Raw genomic sequence first — 18,439 nt, 5'->3', positions numbered from 1 at the left:
GCTCAAAGAAACCCAAGCATAAGAAATATGAAGAAAACTACACGAAGGTGTATCATAATCTAATTGTTCAAAATGGTGCTAAAGAGAAAATCTTCAAAGCAGCCACGGGAAAAAAAAGACACGTTACGCACACAGGCACAAAGATAAGATGGCAGATTTCTCACTGGAAACAATGCAAACAAGACAGTGGAGTTAATGTCTTTCAAATACTGAAAAAAACGAAATTGTTGACTCAGAATTCTGTACCCATAAAAATGTCTTTCAAAAAATAAGGTGAAATATGCTAAGCGAAATAAGTCAGACAGAAAAAGCAGAGAACCATATGATTTCACTGATATGTGGTATATAAACCAAACACAACAAAAGAACAAGACAAACAAATGAGAAACAGAAACTCATAGACACAGACAATAGTTTAGTGGTTACCAGAGGGTAAGGGGGGTGAGGGGTAGGGGGTGGGAGATGAGAGTAAGGGGGATCAAATATATGGTGATGGAAGGAGAACTGACTCTGGGTGGTGAACACACAATGGGATTTATAGATGATGTAATACAGAATTGTACACCTGAAATCTATGTAACCTTACCTACAATTGTCACCCCGATAAACTTTAGTTTAAAAAAAAGGTGAAATAAAGACTTTTTCAGACACACAGAAGCTGAGAGAATTCATCACACCTCAACTACAAGAAATGTTAAAGGATGTCCTTCAGGCAGAAGGCAAACGATACCAGGCGAAAACCTGGACTTACACAAAAGAATGAAGAGCACTGGAAATGGCAACTACATGGGTAAACATACACAATTCCTTTTCCTATCTAAATATCATTAAAGTAATTGACTAAAAAAATAACAATTTTTTTTGGGGGTTATAACATATGCAAAAGTACAACTTACAATTACAACAGCATAAAGGCTGAGCAGGGAGAAATGGAAGCACACTGTTGTAAAGTTCTTATATGCAAAGTGGTACACATCATCACTTGAGAGTAGACTTTGATAAGTTAAAGATGTATACTGTAAACTTTAAAGCAATCAGTAAATAAAACGAAGAGTTATAGCTAATAAGCCAACAAAAGAGATAAAGCGGAATCGTTAAAAATTTAATCCAAAATATAGCAGAAAAAGAGAGGGAAAGAGGGCATAAGGACAAATAGAAAACAAATAGCTAGATGACTCATACTTAAATATATCAATACTCACACTAACTAAATGATCTAACACCTGAATTAAAACAGATATCGTCAGATTAGATTATATAAAAAAAACCCAACTACATGCTACCTAACTAAGTGTGTTAAGAAACACACTTAAAACAATACACAAGAGGAGTGACATCAGCACAATGCCGGGCTAGGAAGCTCCAAGCTCTCATTCCTCAACAGAAATGAAAAAAGAATAATCAGAGCCAACAGTCAAAGCTCTGAAAAATCGTAGGGAAAGGTTTATAGCGACTGAGCAAGCATCCAATCAAGAAAAAGCCATGTTCAAAATCACAGAAATTTTGTGACACTTATACCTGCCCCCGCCCCATCCTCTGGCACCCTGGCAGTTGAGGTTTCAGTCACGGTCAAGGTCTCAAATCTGCAGCCAGGTTCCCACTCCCCTCCCTTGAACTGCAGGGGACAGAGCAGACCTTACTTGAAACCTTGTTCCACGTTCCTTTCTTCTTGCCTTCTTCTGGATTGATTACTATTTCCTTCCCTCATTTGTTTGAAGTTTATACTTTTTCCATTCTTTGATATCCACATTTTATCAAAATATATTAGTCTACTTGAAAATCTCTTAAAAGATGCATTGTATTCCTCAATACGCTTTCAAATATATCCAATTCACCAATTCCCTCCTCAGTGACGTTAACCTCATCGACTTAAATTTTCTGAGGTCTATCACTCCTTTTTCAACTCATTTTTACAAGTTTTACATTTCTTGTTCACTTGTAATCATCTTTATTTCCGTGACCAGAGAAAACATTGCTTTTACACTGTCTGAGAATTCCAATCTGAGGCGTTTGTGTAACTGTATCTGTTGTCTCCTGTTTCTGATTGCTATGCCAGCTCTTTTCAAGACGTCTTTGGTTAGAACTGGGAAGTTAAATGACTGCACTTTGGGAGGGCTTTGTCTAGGACTGAGCGTTCATAAGTAGTAAGCTCTTCCTGTCCCGACAGCTCATTCTGAACAAGCTCTTTAGGCCTGCTTCATGTGCAAAATGGGGTAGTAGTACTTAAATCATAGTCTACCTGAGGATTAAATAAGTTTTTGAAATCCTGGTTCCAGTTAGACCTGGAATTAGTATTTGTTCATTTTGCTTAAGTCAGTTTGAGTTGGGTTCCTCACAGCTATCTCGATTTTTGCCTGTGTCACGGCGTGACTGGGAGGTTTGTGGGTGGTAATGCTGGGCCAAGTGACCCCAAGAGTGGGTCTTGCCAGGTCTGGTACAAAGGCAGCGGGCTGGGGGCAATGGTGAGACCCTGTGGGAACGGTCCCTTCAAAATGGCCACTGAACAGGATTCCCTTCCTCAGTGTGAAGAATTAGAGGCTTATGTCCATACTACACATGTCTGCTCCACTCCACCCCACACGCCTATCTCAGAGGTGAGTTGGCACCCACAGGAGGGGCCAGGTGGGGGACGTTCAAGTGCTTAAATGGCTTCCGATGCGGTAGCCATTGTGTTGGGTGCTACAGCTTTTCTCTGGGACAAGGCTGGAGGGATCCTGCCCGGTGAGAGCTGGGGTCATGATGGGAGGGGGCCAAGTCTAAGGGCAACACAGACACGGCAATTTTATCCTGCCAGGTTGGCTGGTTTGGGCCATGTACCACCTCTGCAGTTCTCCTCAGAGGACACTACAGGCGGCCTGTGAGCTGGTCCAGATAGTATCTTTATGCCCAGAAACCATGCATTTACCCACGTGGATGCCTGTGTTCCAGGTGCACACCCCCACCCCCGCAGCACCAGCTGTAGTGCGGCTCACTTCCACAGAAAGGTTTCCATCCTGGGCGGGGAGGTCAAACCACCCCCCTCCCCAAGAGACCGACACCAGTGTATCTGACGATGAGGTGTGCTGACCTCCTGACAGAACCTGAGCAACTGCTTGACTTCTGTACCTCAGTTTCCCCATCTGAATCGAGATGACAACTCTTATGTGAGACTGTTGTGAGGATTCTGTCAATGTGTAAAATGCTCTGGAAAATACTTGCTACTGGGAATCGTCTGTGGCACAGAGGGTGTGTCAAAAGCACTCAGAGTAGCACCTGGCACACACAGCTGGCGCTCAACAGGCACTCAGAGCAGCATCTGTCATACACCTGGCATTCAATAAGCACATAACCACACAGGCGTACAACTGCTTAGTAAGTACGTGAAATAAAAACCCCACACTGCCGAGAAACACACTGGCACTTTATGTATACACAGAGAAAGATACAGGGTCTCAATAAGAAAATACACTCTTGTGTTCTGGTGTACCCCACCACCACCCATGCAGAACACCCCAGGTTGATGACAGAGGGAAGGCAACACCATAAATAGAGAATAGAAGGGAAGGTTAATGCTCTAAGGGGCAAACACAGGCAGGGAAACACTGCCGGGAGGAGACACCTCTTGTTCCCCAGTAAACAGCAACATGGCGGCACAGGAGAACAGTAGCCACAACTAAGCCTGCAACACCTGGCACTGGGGCACCTAACACCTTTAAGAGAATAGTTAAAGGGACGGTTAAGAGGATAAGGGTGGGGGGGGCGGCTGGAGAGGGGAACGAAAAGAACAGAGATAACTTCTGTTAACGTGGCAGGGCCAGGGCCTGCTCGCCTGCTCAGTTTACATCCATGAACTCGGAGTTGGAAGGCTGACCGCAGGCAGGAGGTGCTGGAGGGTCAGACAAGTCCGGCTGGGGTTGCGCGCGACGAGCCACATCCTGGCGTTGGTAGAAGAGGACGTAGGCTGCCTTGGACTGTGGGGAAGGACAGGAGTTAGGGTGGATCGGGGCGGGGAGCGTCAGGAAAAGGGGAGGGTAGGACGCAAGTCAGACCTCAATCTGATTCTCAGTCACCGGCGAGACGCTGTTGTCATCAAAGTAGTGCCACTGGCCACTGTCCTTGTTGCAGGCAAATGTTGTGTCTGGAAGAGAGGGGGAGCTGTCCTTAGCTACCTTCTGGCCCCTAAGAGGTGTCCAGGTTCACTCTCTCACCCCTCCCACCCTGAGGTCCTCACCACAGGCTCACACAACCACTCAGCCCGTGGCTACATCCTCCCCACCCCAGGGCATGCCCCTGCCACAGCCTGCCACCTACAGTGTCCATCACGCAGGCCCCCATAATGGTTGGACACCGCGATGAGGTCGTATTTGTACAGCTCTGGGGCCGACTCGTTCTGCGGCTTGATAAACTCCGAGAAGTCCAGGTCCCTGTGGGTGGGGGGAGGGTTAATACCAGCGTGTGCCCTCTCCCCACTCCCTGCCTTACCCCCAGCCAGCCTCCCGGCCACAGACCGGATAGGAAACTCCACAAGGGTGTCCAGCTTTTCACGGGAGAACCTGGTGTAGGAAAAGCGCTTCAGGTGGATAATGAGTGTCTCCGGCAGCTTCCATAGGTCCAGCTTCTTGGTGGCCAGCTGGTGCTGCTTGCAGGAGGGACAGAACCTGCAGACAGAGCCTGAGTCACTACGGACACTTTCTGGGCATGCTCTGTACCAGGTGGCCTTTGTGGGTCCTGACCTGTCCAGATGCTGCTCTTATTTCCACATGCTTGTTCCTCTAGTTTGCTTTTCACACGTTAAAATCCCGCCTTTCATTCAAGTGCTCACCGATTGCCTTCTGGATATGCTTTTGTACTAGTGTTTCTGGTCCATGAGACACTTAGCCCTCTCATTTTCTCTGCCTACTTCCGTCACGCACCCACCCACCCACCCACCAGGTAGTTACTAGCTGTACTGCTGACTCCTTTGCTGCTACTTTGTATTTCTGTTCCCTTTCTGCTCCATGGAGATGTTGCTGAGGTTTTTTTTCTATTGCTCTTATTTTTGAGACCAGCTTTATCTTTTTGATTCTCTTTATATTTACTCTGCAAGGATCTACTGAGTGCCCACTGCATACCCCCACACTATTATAATCAGTGAGAAGAGACACACAGTGAACTTACTCAAGTCTTCACTCTCTAGGGGCTTACTCTAACAGAGAAGAGAAATAATGATGCAAAAGGGGACCTAGCACGTGACATCCAGTGGCGTTACTGAGCTAGAAAGAAAGTACTGCTCGGCCAGGAAGAAAAAGAGCCCTGGGAGGTGACAGCTGGAGGGGAAGCGACTTTTAACCCTGTTAAGAGCACATCTCTCTCTGATAAGGTGACAGTGGATCAGAGACCTGAGCAAAACGAAGGAGTCCTGCCAGAGAACTGGAGGAAGAGCATTCCTGGGAGAAGGAACAGCCCAGGCAAAGGCTCTGATACGGTTCGGATGTTGGTGGCCAGAGTGATAGGGGGTTAAAGTCACGGGGGAGGGAGAAGGAGGCGTATTTAGATGTAATAGGGACCTGGGCAGGTGGTCCCACCTAATTGGAGCCACAGAGGCCCCGGTCTGGTCCCTCACCAGGGATTTTCCTTCTCCAGGGTCTCCATAGTGGTGAAGAGCTCAATGCACTCTCGCAGCCGCACAGGAGCTTTCTTCAGCACATACCCAACGCAGTCATGCTTCACGTAGCCCTAGGGCCGGGAGGTGTGGATAAAAGGGGGTAGCGGTGAGTGCTTAACAGCATGGACTTTGAAGACAGGAACCTGAGACTCTTGACGCTGTATTGTATAGTCACAGCTTGGAGGACTTGGGGGTGAGTGTGTGCGAAGAGTTGAAGGGGCGTCACTGCAAGTGCCCCCCCACCCCTGGGACCCTGTTTACCTCAGCCTCCACCTCGTTATAGTACCGCTTCTTCATCTCTGGCTCCCAGTCGATGGCAATGTATGGCTGGGCTGGGGGCGAGGTAGGTGGTTATGTGCCCTGCTGCCAAGGAAACCCCTCCTCCCGCCTCCCTAACCCCGCCTCACAGCTGGAGGAGACACCATGAGTATCCTCGTTAAAGTTCGAGCGGTCGCTGGTCCCGTTGGAGTTCACTGTCTGCAGGGTGAACAGGTGCTTGCGCCGTGCTCTCTGGGGCCAGTGAGATGGTCCAGGGGAGTTGTTCACGGGGGCGCGGCTCCCGCCTGCGACTCCAGAACTGGGCCCAGCCTGCTCTGGCCCCGGGTTCTGGGAGCTGCCCCCAGCCACGTGTCCAGGCTTCGGGATGTTGTCCTTAGCTGCCATATCTGCTAGGATAGGGGAGGCTGTCACAGGTGGGCGTCAGCCCCAGGGGGTGAGTGGCAACGACCATCCAGGTGGACCCTGTGGGGGTGAGACCTACACAGACCCACCCCCACCCTCAGAAGCACTTGTATAGACCCTCATTGCTGTCCATTCTCTTCCTCACCTTTCTCATCGCCATCATCCTCGTCATCAGAGCTGGGTCTGGTCACATAGCGTCTGCGGAGAGAAGAGATTCTTGGCAGGGGGGCGGGTGCACAAGGCAGGGAGGGCAGAGCCCGGGATTCTGCTTTGCTCACAATGGAAGCCACACAAACGGTTGTTAATGAGGAGCCCAGAAGGTCTCAGGAGACGACCCAGAAATGCATGAAGACGCAGCCTGACAATGGAGGGCCCGGTGTGCCACAGTTAAGGCGCGCGGACCTAGTGGGGATAAGCCACTGGCTCACAGACACACATGTGCTGTCAGTTTCGGGCAGGGGAGGCCCCTGAGGAGTGGATTTGTAAGTGTGACGTGAGGGAGACTAAGCCGGACAGCACAGTGCTGTTGGCCTCAGGAGGGATTCTGGATTTTAAGCCCACTATAAATCTATTGGGAAGACTACAAATGAGCCAGCCTCTCCGAGGAGGAGACAGTTAAGCACAAGGTGAAGCTGTATTTTGTTTTCTTCACCTGTGTATCCCCAGCACCTACGTAGGAGAAGCAGTGGCGAAGCCAGAGGTTGAGAGAAAGAAAAAGCCTACGTGTTCCTCTCTGGCCATATTAAGCTTGAGCTGTCTCGTGGCCACGTGAGGGAGGTGGCAGCCAAGTAGCCACACAGCCAGGTGTGAGTGCAGACTTACGAGAGGCGGTACAGCAGGATGTGGTACAGGGAGTCCCAGGAGAGCCGGTCCCGCGGCACCGACACCAGGAGTGGGTGCCCGAAGAGCATCAGGCCATAGTAGGAGTTGTTGTAGTCCCGGGCTGGGGTGCGCTCACGCAGGTAGATAGGGAGCACCACGTCCTCTCTGGAGTTCTCACAGATTGCAGACCTGCCTGACACTTCATATCTGGGGGTGGGGGGGGGGGGGCAGGCATCAGGTCACGCCTGATCAGGACACCTCAAAGCTCTCAGACTCCACCCCAGTTGCTCCATCCACTCACCCCTCACAGCCTGAAAATATTTTTTAACAGGGTCAGAAGAGTCACCCCGCGTTTTGTGCTTTTACAAACTGTTAGATGATTTACACGGCACATTCTTTATGTGATGTTTTATAAAGTACTTTGGAGTTACAAGGCACTTATGGGGTGAACAAAAACCTTTAGTGACAAAGGGATTTAAAACCATTTTGTTTTTGGAAAACACCGCTTCGTTGACAAAGAACTTTTCTACTCGTGAAGCACTTTCTATTTTAGTTACTCAAAGACTTCCAAAGCCCCTGCCCTGCTAAGGTACATGGCTGAAGCCCTGTACAGGGCAGATACCCTGTCAACTGGGCGAGGGGAGAGGGAGAGTGGTTAAGCAAAGGAGGTTCCTGAGGAACCCCGACCTCCCCAGTCCCTTTACTCACATGAAGATATCGTCTCGGTCCAAGATGCCGCTCAGAGACTCCTCCAGTTGGTAGATCTTATAGAAGCGGTGACTGAAAACATCGGCCACCATCATCTGGAAACAGGATGCCGAGAAGGGATGGGCCGGTCAGTCTCCAAGGTCTCCCCAGGCCCTTCCGCCCCCCTACCCCTGAATCCCACCCTCCTTCCATCCAGAGCCTTACCCTTTCTGGTGAGACACCAGTGTGTTTGGCCAGAGCCACACACAGGTCCGAGATTTTGCCTTTCTTGGGGACCACGAGCCGGTGCTGAGGGAGACAAGTGTCCACAAAAGAGAATGAGGGCATGCAGCTGAGTTAGTGCAGGAACCCTGAGGCATGGAGGGATAATCAAACTAGCTCTATGTGTCCCTCGTGTCCCCAACGTCCCTATGCCCCGTACCTGCTCTGGTTTGCGGCGGGGGTCCATGGAGACAAAGAAGACCTCCATGACCCTCTTGTGGCTGACAGGCAGCGGGACACTGAGGTAGCAGAAGGGGTCGAAGGTCACAGACACATTGCCACAATCAGGGCACACCAGCGTGGACTTAAAGAGGCCGTGGAAAGTGTCCACAATCACAGAATCGTTCCGCCGCTTGTGGTTCTGCCAAGCCTCCTGAGCCACCTCCTGTTGACAGTGTCATTGTAGGTGGTGGGGCCTGCCCAGGGCAGGGAGGACCATGTTTTGGGGTGGATGTGCATGGGGTTCGCGTTAAGGCGAGGGCCACTGGTTCAGTCCACAGGTGGAGTTACAGTGAGCGCTATCTGGGTACTGTGCTCACTGGCAGGCTTGGGGTTTATTTTGGGCAGCAGACTGCGTGGGGCAGGGTGACTGAGGTGGGTGTGGAGGCAGATGTCGTGTTGGAGCCAAGGCTGGGACAGAGGCTGGAGGTGGGGGCGGGGTGGGGTACAGGATAGCCCAGGGGGGCCAGAGAATCCCCGAGGCATAGGCCTTAGAGGCTTTAATGGGGTTTTCAGGAGCACCTACGTGATCTGGCCTCCCGGCGGCGTCGCACAACTCCACATATTCCTTCTTCTTGACACGATTGAGGTCCTCATGCAGCCCATCCAGGAGGAATGACAGCAGCTCCTGTGAGTCATGCTGCTGGTAGCCCAGAAACTGGGATGCAAAGTGGCCGACCTTGGTCTGAGAAGATGGGCAGGGCCATTAGCACAAGAGGGAGTTAGAGGAGTCAAGAGAAGTGGGGGAGTGGGGTAGGGGTAGCAGCCCAGGGCTGAGTCACACCTTGAACATTTGGGGCACGATGGAGCGGTGGTGGCCAGACCAGGCCTGCTTCACCAGGTCCGCATAGGCCTCTGCGATCTCCCCCTTCATGCCCAGCGGGTTGCAGAAGTTGAGCTCCTCCAGGTAGCGGTTTTTGAGGAAGTACTCGGTGAGCTGTGGCACATTGCTGAGGCACTGCAGGGGCAGGGCCAGGGGAATGAGGTAGAGAAGAGGAGAAAAAGGTGACCAAGTTGGGGACAGAAAAGGAAGTGAGGAGGAAGGGGGAAGCAAGAGAGAAGGGGCAGAGGGATGGGAGAAAGAAAGGTGCAGGAACGGGAGAGAGAATACAGCAGTATTTCAGGAGAAGGAAGAACAACATGGTGACAAGAGGGAGAAGAAAAGGGAAATCAGGGAGCCCGTAGAGAAGGTAGTGATGTTTCAGGAAGGAACATGGGCATGTGAAGTCAGCCTTGTGGGGTCCTAGCTTCCAACCTGACCCCTTGCCCTGCAGGCCCTGTCGCTCTGCCCCAGCCCCCACTGCTCGAAGGCCACCCCCACGGCTCTGCCAGTCACAGTCCTAACGGCCCCACCTGCAGGGCTGAGTTCATGAAGCAAGTGTTGCCCAGGTTGGTGAGACCACAGATGCCTGGCTGGCCCTGGAAGTCCTCATCCTCCTTCGATGCTTTGTTCCTGGGGTGGATGAGAAACTATCAGCCGAGCATGTATTCCATGTGGGGCAACTGTGCTCACGGGCTCCATCGTGCTGCCTGCTGTGGGACCCGGCTCTGGACCAGATACCTCAAGGGCTTACCCAGCTTGTGGTTGTGCGCTGGGCCAAGTGCCATCCTTGCTTCGGGTCTCCATGACCACCAACTGGTTGGAGGAAGAGACAGGAAAGTGGGACAGGCATTCGTGGAGGGCCTAGCTCACTTCCCCCGGCCTAAGCACTGCTAGAGAGCAGAAAAGCCCTCCCCACCCTTACCTGCCCAGACTTGAGAGCAGCGTCAAGCACTGTGACACGTGTGTTGCACAACCTCTCAAAAGATCCCTGTGAGTTCTTGACCCAGAGTCGTGTCTCTTTCTCAGGGCGGACCAGAAACTTTTCTCGAGCGGTACGCAAAACTAGGTCTGTGGAGGGTGAAAGAACACATTCAAGGTCGTCCTGGGGCACTGAATAATCGACCCCTCTCAGCACGAGACCCCCCTCACAGCCCCCCAGACCTTGCACACTTGGTCAATACCTCATGTCCCTGATGAACCCACAACAGCTGAGCCACACCCAGGACTGGAGCCCGCCCAGCAAAGCCGCTGCAACGCGGCTCACGTACCCCTGGGACTCTAGAGAACACCTCGGGGCCTCTACCTAATCTGACCAAGGCCTTCTCAGTCTACCACAGCTGAACCCCATGCATTCTGAGGTCATCGAGCTGTGACCCGTGGCTGGGAAACGCCAACTCGTTTGTGACCCTCAGACTCACCAATAGAATCGATTTGGCTGAATTGAGCACTGTGGGGTGTGCCCATATCACTGTGCGGGACAAGCAGCAGTTCTACTGGGTACACTTCAACCTTCTGGGTGCCACGCAGCTCTATGACCTGGAAGGGAAGAAGGGCGCACATACAGGTGTACCCGCACAGCATACACCGACGCAGCACAACGGCCTGAGATCAGAGGAGCATATACACAGGCAAGCACACACGGGGGACACACCAAGGTACCTATGAGGGGAGAGGAGTGCAGACACAGATGTGTCTATACAGCATCTGTGGAGACACACGACACAAGGGTCTGGACCCACCCAGGGCCTATAAGGCCTTCTTCCTACCCCATGCCCCACAGAATCTCCCCCCAGCAGCCTTCCCACCCACCATACCTTGCGCTCAATGGGCGGCTGCCCCTGCTCTAGACCATACCAGCCGACCAGGAAATGCCAAGCAGCCGAGGGCAGCAGCACATAGTCCTCACCTTCCACCAATCCCTTCTTGAGGCACCAGTTTATCTGGTCTGCGGGGGATGGGGAGAGGTGGGGGAGAAGAATCAGGGAAGGAAAGTGACGCGCCAGCTGGCCATCCCACCAATGACCTAGCACAAAGAAGGGGCTCACGATCCTTTGTAGGACCAGAAGGGACAAGAACTCCAGGGCTAGGCTGCGGTGGGGAGGCAGAGGCCCGGTACCTTCAAAGAGCTTAGCATTGTTGATGCAGCCGGGGAAGGTGCTCGAGTCCTGCTCTCCTCCCTGCACGTACACTTCCCACTGTCTGTACCAGTGCTGCTCCACAAGGAACCTGGACCAGACAGGTAACGGCTGTCACATGGTTATCTGGGGCTTAGTTTTACCACTTCACAAGGTTATGAGACTAAAAGTCTCAACACGTAAGTCAAGTTTCATGTACACCTAAAACTGACAATGTGATGTGTCAATTATCTTAATTAGAAAAAGCAACTCTTTCCAGAATTCAACACGAAAAAAAGTTTTAGCATCATATAAAAATAAATCAGGAGCAAAACTTAATTCAATGCAACTCAGATTTGGACAGATTACCTAACTTCTCAGAAAACTAAAAGAGATTTAATTAAGAGCAGAAAATGTGCTCAATAAAGGGGAAAAAACCCACACCCACAGTGCCACGGAACGTGAGGTTTTATTATAGAATAAATAACTCACTTGCATTAATCTGTGGTATAACAGTTCAATTAAGACTCAAAATATCGGTTATTTGCAGCTAATGTTATAAAGCTTTAGCCACTCGTTAAGTGTGCAGTGTTTGTATGAAGGACATACAAATGGAGGCAAAAATCTTCAGCTAAGAAATGGATTATTAAATTCTGAAATCTGCTCAGAAACAGGAAAGAATTTAAAATACTAAAATCATAAGGTTTACCTTCAAAGACTGCATACTGCCACGTTTCATCATTTTTATATTTAGCATTTATTTTGGCTTTATGTAAATTTCTGAGCTTATGTTGACTAGCTCACTCTTCTTAAAAAATTGTGGCAAAAAACACAACACAAAATGTACCATCGGAACCATTTTTAAGTGTACAGCTTGTCTGGCTCTCTTTTAAAGGAGAAACTTTTACATGTACTACTAGGATAAACATTTCGGACTGTTGAAATCTGTCTTTGTAAAATGTCACGAGAAATTCTCAAATCTGGAAAATAACTGACATATATTAAGTGCTAAATGAATGTTAGCTGTTACTGTTCGATCCCAGGGATTCAACATAAAAGCTCACATACACACAGATGTACAATCCCTGTCCCACACAAACTGCTCTGCTATGCAATTTTTGACACATAGAAGGCTGTACTAAATACAGAGGGTGCAAAAACAATGTATACACATTTTAAGGAAAAAACTATTAAAATTGTAATACTCAATATATACCGGTAACAAAAGATGCATACAAGTCATGTGTGTACATTTTTTGTCACCCCTCCCCCCGTACAACTACAAAATTGATGAAAAATATGGAATATTGTATTGGTTACTTCTCCAGCAATTTAACCCAATAAAAGGGATTCTTTTAAAATGGACTTTCTTTTGTTTATAGTTTATAAAAGGATTATTAGCGAGATGGCGGGGGGGGGGGGGTGGAGGAATAGAAAAACCTTGCAATTGTCAACAAGTAGCCTGAATAGGCAGATTTCTGTGGGCTTTTTTTTTGGGGGGCTGCACTGATCCCCACAGACCCTGCACTTCACTCATGGCAGGGACACACTCTCCCCACTCTTGTGGTTCATGCCACACACCTTCCATCACTCATCTAGAAGATCCCAACACTGACCCTTCCCCCCCCTTCATGGTTCTTATTGCTTCCATTGCCGGTCTAGGAGGTTAATTTATTCAGGTAAGCTAATGTATCCTCAATGGGGCATTCAATGCGACAGAAGCATTGTTCAACTTTTTTTAAAGCAGATTTTTAAGGAATTAACATTAAAATCACTCCTTATAAGCAAAACAAAAAGATCTGGCTACAACCTGAATTTCTGAAGGCTCCATAGAAGACTGAAGTTTCATAAACAAATTACAACCATAATTCGAAGACACTTGAAAAGCACCTGCATTGTTATATTCACTTCTATATAATGGCAACAATAAATTCATCTACAAGGGGATGCTATCCCCCCCTTTTTGGGGATGCTATCCTAAATGAATTTATTGTTGCCAGTATATGGAAGTACAACTGATCTTGCTGAAGTCACTTATGTTTACTTACGCTTCCTCAAACTTGTTAAGGTGTTATAAAGTATGCGTTTATGGAAATAAGTTACTAAACAATATTTTCTGTCCCGTAGTTTTCGCTTGTGTCTGGAGAAAAGAAAATTGGTTGTTTTGGTTAAGATAATTTACGTAATTGGTTAATTATATTAGATACAATTACAGAGAAATAGAAATAGATATAAATTAAGAGATGATTTCCTGCTTGTTTATTAAAAGGTTGTTAGCTTGTTCAGATAGCAAATGACATTATTTCAAATTTATTATTTATATATCTGCATAAGCCTAAATACATATATAAAGGAATATAAATAAATCCTTTCCTGTAAATTGTTACATGAATAATGTATCAAAGAAGCAAAATTAGAATTTGGGCTTTTTTCTGTAAAATGACCACATTAATTTATGCCCAAATTAGAAGTTCTTTTTTCGTCACCAAATTATTGTTAACTCTTGGTGTTTTCTGAGATCCTCTTAACTTATTTAAAAAAATACCTTAACCCATGTAAAAGAGATTCCTTGCTTTAAAAATAAAAGTTAAGCTCCTAATAATCTTTGCCGTTTATCACTGTGGTTTTACAAAGTTGACTACATTTCTTGTCTTTACTTCAACTTATATCTTGTCTTTTCTAACAACTATTGTTTTCTTGCTGTCGTTTTATTTAAAACAGACAAAACAAAAAAGAACCCCAACAACTATTCTTGATTTGTCTTTCCAAAATTCAGGCTCCAAATTCAGAATAACACTATTAAAATGGTCTTTTATCCCTAAACTATCTCTGGGGTAGTTTTGGTAGCTACTTCCCCCTCTAAAAGGAATGATAATAGGCATATCATTAGGTTTACCTAAATTATCCAAATTTTAATTAGGTTTTTTATAAAAGCCCTTTCATCTTTCAAACTTAGTATTTAAAAAATGACAAAATGAAATAGTTTATCTTCCTATGCTGATTATGGTTACATATATAATTAGATATGCTAATATCTTTCAATAACTGCATCCTTTTCAAGCTAAAACGCATACTACCCATGTTCAAGCAACAAGACTGGTACAGTAACTCTCTACCAAAAGATTCCCCCCTCCAGGATTCTAGATTCAGAGACGCTTTTCCCTTTTTGGTTCATAAAGTCTGAACAAGCACTAGGAAGACTGACTCAGTTACAAAAGATTTGTCAGAGACCTATTGTTTTAGTCTTTCATTAGATCCAGTCGCTAAGGCATATACTATGTTGTGAAGAGCTACAGCAGCAATCCCCAAAGAAACATGTGAAAATTTCAGTTTAGTTCTAGGGTCTTCATTAAATTAATGGTTCCCCCGTGCTGTGCGGCTTTCTACACCGACAGAAAACCTGCAATATTTCTAGGCTAGTCCTTAACCTTCAATGAAACCTAACTGTTGCTTTCCCTTTACACATCATTATCCATTCTGCAACACTGAACCCAACCATCCTCCTTCTTACCTGAACAAAGAACCACATACTTGCTTACCTCTGTTAGGAAACTACCCCACACCCTGCACAGACCTAGAGACTCCCTCCACTTTCCCTGATTACATTTGTAGATGGTTCATCCTCAAAAAGAAAAACTACAATTTGCCGAAGAAGCTATACTAGCATAGATTGTAATTTACTCTTAAAATCCAAGCTTCTCCTAGAAATTAAATTAAATAAGTTGCCCTTGCCCAGATCTACCAGCTGACAAAAGACAGAAAGTGCCAATATTAATATTGATACAAGGTATATGATTTTGGGGTTAGTTCATGACTTCAAAATGCTTTAAACACAAATTTCCTGACCACTGTAGCAAACCCCTAGAAAATAGGCGGCAAATTAAAAAACCTTGCGATGCTTTGCTCTTACCTAAATAAACATATTAAAAAAAATGGAGTTAAGGAAAAACGCTTCTTGATATTATCCACAATAGCAGAGATAAACTGGCTTCAATACTGAACCAACCTTGGTGGGTTAACTTTTTTACTGATATAACAAAAAAAAATTTAAATTAACATAAAACGGACCATTTAAAAAGCGAACAATTCAGTGGCATTTAGTACATTCACAATGTTGTGCCACCACAACCTCTATTTAGTTCCAAAACATTTTCAATGCCCCCGAAAAGGAAACCCTGAACACCTCTAAAAGGGCCATAAATACGTTCCAGTTATTGTTGTTTATTCTCAGGATGGACTGAGGCTTTTCCTTGGAGAGCTATAGCTTAACGGTGTAAAAAAAAAAAAAATGTTTGGTTTCGTATTGCGGATTTAGGGAATCTCAACCGTGTCTCTCCAGTAACAGGAATATATATTTTACCAGTACTGTGATTAAAGATCTCTCTGTAAGATGGGCAGACCTCCCTGTAAAGGCCATGAGGTGGGAGCCCGCTCGTGGCCTTAGAGGAACAGCAAGAGTCCAATATGGCCGGTTGGAGAAGGTGAGGGGGAGGGTAATCAGAGAGATCTGAGAAGAAATCAGGGCTGGGGACCAGCCTCACAATCATCAAGCCTTGCAAGCCACTAACAATTTTACCATTTACACTGCAAGAGGTGGGAAGCTGCTAAAATGTTTTGAGGTACAGATGGACATAGATTATGTTTTTGAAAGAATTACTGTGCATGGAAAGAGAAAAATAGTACCTTTAGAGTGGAGAAACCGAGCAGATATCACCTTCACTACGTGATCAAGACTAACGTCACAAATGACGTCATGTGGATACCATGTACCACCTGATACAATGCACACGGTATGCATCCAAGATGGTTTCATATATATTCTCCATAAAATTAAAGCTTAGACCACAAATACTATTTTGGGATGCATACAGTGGTGGAAAAACATTTAACAAAATTAAAAATTCAGAATAACAGTTTCCTGTGGCGCAGGGAGAGGGATTTTCATCTGGGAGGGGCACAGAAGGCTTTCTTAAGGTAACGGTCTGAATCTTAACCCGAGTGGTGAATTCAAATTTTTGTTTTATTGTTCTTTCTTTAAGTTTTTTTTTTACTTTGAAATAGACTCCGAATAACTGCAAAAGTAATACAAAGATTTCACGTATGCCCCCCATCCAGAAGACCAAATTTAACATTTTACCCATTTGCTCGACCATTCTTTCTTTAAATACACTTTTACAAACCCTATTTTTTCAACCATTTGAGAGTAAACTGATGATTATTTACACCTAAATATTCCGGCATGTTCTTCCTTCAAACAAAGATATTCTCTTTCATAACCACAATTACCGAAAGCAAGAAATTAGCAGTACTAATATCGAATCTACAGACCTAGTCAAATTTCACCAGTTTTCCCATTAACATCTTTTACAGTAAAGAAGAGAAAATTTTATGAGGAAAAGAAGCCTCATTTTTCAATTATTTATTTTTTTCTGCGCCGGGATCCAATCCAGGATCGCACGTTGCATTTAGTTACCACAACTTGTTAAATCCCATTAATTCCTTCAATCTGGAACAGTTCATCTTTTGTCTTTCACGACCTTGAAATTTTTGAATAGCCGTTTATTCAAAACGGCCGTTTATTTTTATAGAATGTCCATCAATTTGGGCTTTTAACGTTTTAAATAATTTGTTTAAGGCTTACGTATTTCATAATTTAAAAAAGGAGATACAATTCGGCAAAAAAGAAACAGAACTCAGAAACAGATTTCAAGCACTGGTTAGCCAAGAAATCAGTTAAAAAAACCCTATTTATCAAGATACTCATTCACATTTTAAAAATAGCTCTTTTTTTTCCTGAAGAAAAAAAAATAACGGTACTAAAACAGAAAACAAATATAACATCGAAGGTCCCTCCCGCGCCAATCACCTGCACTTTCTTCCGACCTGGGAAGGCCTCGTCCAAAGCAAAAACCTCGCCGCGTCACAAACTTCGCTCACTCGCAGGCGCCATTTTCTGCTTCACTAGCACCACCTCCCCTCTGCGGCAGTCTTTCCTTAGCCTCAGGACACGCCCCTCGGCGCACGTCACGCACCTCGTTGCCAGGCACGGGACCCCTCTCCCGCCCACAGCTCGGATTTCGCTCTTCTCCCCGACGTCACCGCCTTGCCTCGTTCTCAGGCTCCGTGGAGCAATCGCCCCGCCCCCAGATTACGTGACGCCACGCAAACCACGCCCCCGACCTCCGCCGCCGGACCGCCTCCTTCCCAGGTTCCAAGTTCCTCTACCCAGGACCAGGCCCACCCCCAAGGCCGTTTCTTCTCAGGCCCCGCCCCCTACCTCTCCATAACGAACCCCATCTGGTTCTCAGGCTTTAGGCTCCACCACCCGGGCCACGCCTCTTTCCCAGACCAAGCGATCACTCACAGGCACTTCCCCGCCCCTCTGCCCCGCTCGTTCTCCGCCCCACAGGCCACGGGCCACACCCCAGCCCCCACCGAACTGCGGACCTAGGTGCCACATTCTCCACCATCACCAACACCCCCACTATCCCTATAGCCAAGGCCTCGCTCGCAGCCCAGTCTTACCAGCTTTCGCCGGCCCGTAGTGGACGCTCTCGCCCACTCTCGCCGTTCTCGATCTGGCGCCGCTGGCTCTCTAGGCCCGGCACCGCTTCGCGCTGTGGCTCTGGGTCCTCGGCCGTAGCCGAAGGATTCGCTGCGACCGCCGCCATCGCCATTCGTCCTCCTCTTACAGCCCTCGCAGGGGGATAGAGGAGTCCCCCCTCAATTGCCACTTCCGGATTCTGGCCCGGAAACGGAAGCGGAGCCCCCCAACCAGCCGGGGGCTCCAACAATCTTGGAAACAGGCCACGGTGGGACAACGTCCAAGCGCTAGGCCCGCATTGGACCGTGGGCGGTGATGTTTGAGACTAATAGGCGGGGTAAAACCTCCAGTTGGGAGCTAAGACAAAGGTGCCTTGTGGGATCCTAACGCCATGTTGAGTCCCTGAAAATGGTTGTGTGGAGGGTGGAGGCAGAGGTCCCCGAGGTAGACGAGGACCTAGTGGGGACTGCTCGAGGACACACAAAGGTACCAGGTCTTTTCGGTTCTCTGCTGGGGACCGCGGGTCCCTACCCTGGGAGCGGCGTTTTTGTAAGCTGGACCAGGATGCCCTTCTTTCAATGCACTACCCTTCTAGTCTATCAAAATCCAATGCAAAAGAGGTCACCACCTCCACAGCGCCACCC

The 18,439-nt window shown here is 47.4% G+C and overlaps 1 protein-coding gene across 4 annotated transcripts; it reads right to left on the bottom strand.

The window, feature by feature from the left end:
- Positions 1 to 3,379: 3,379 nt before the first annotated feature.
- On the bottom strand, positions 3,380 to 18,049 carry USP11 (ubiquitin specific peptidase 11). 4 transcript variants are annotated; one of them, XM_019716720.3, is made up of 21 exons: positions 17,777 to 18,049; positions 11,254 to 11,363; positions 10,952 to 11,082; positions 10,556 to 10,673; positions 10,060 to 10,205; positions 9,889 to 9,950; positions 9,668 to 9,767; positions 9,099 to 9,272; positions 8,841 to 8,999; positions 8,256 to 8,480; positions 8,039 to 8,122; positions 7,835 to 7,929; positions 7,127 to 7,333; positions 6,450 to 6,502; positions 6,046 to 6,288; positions 5,885 to 5,955; positions 5,582 to 5,694; positions 4,488 to 4,637; positions 4,291 to 4,403; positions 4,029 to 4,117; positions 3,380 to 3,950 (listed from the first exon to the last, which is right to left on the bottom strand). In XM_019716720.3, the coding sequence occupies exons 1-21, from the start codon at positions 17,926 to 17,928 to the stop codon at positions 3,813 to 3,815; spliced, it is 2,733 nt and encodes a 910-aa protein (XP_019572279.3). In that variant the 5' UTR covers positions 17,929 to 18,049; the 3' UTR covers positions 3,380 to 3,812. The 4 variants fall into 4 exon arrangements, with proteins under 4 accessions (XP_019572279.3, XP_074180102.1, XP_074180103.1 ...); XM_074324001.2 differs by lacking the exon at positions 17,777 to 18,049 and adding an exon at positions 17,118 to 17,306; XM_074324002.2 differs by lacking the exon at positions 17,777 to 18,049 and adding an exon at positions 17,135 to 17,281.
- Positions 18,050 to 18,439: the final 390 nt, after the last annotated feature.

The sequence above is a fragment of the Rhinolophus sinicus genome, chromosome 18, assembly GCF_057876585.1.
Source record: "Rhinolophus sinicus isolate RSI-liver-muscle chromosome 18, RSI-T2T, whole genome shotgun sequence".
NCBI lineage: Eukaryota > Metazoa > Chordata > Mammalia > Chiroptera > Rhinolophidae > Rhinolophus > Rhinolophus sinicus.
Note: the sequence above shows the minus strand (reverse complement) of the source record. Positions and strands in the feature narration are given on the sequence as shown.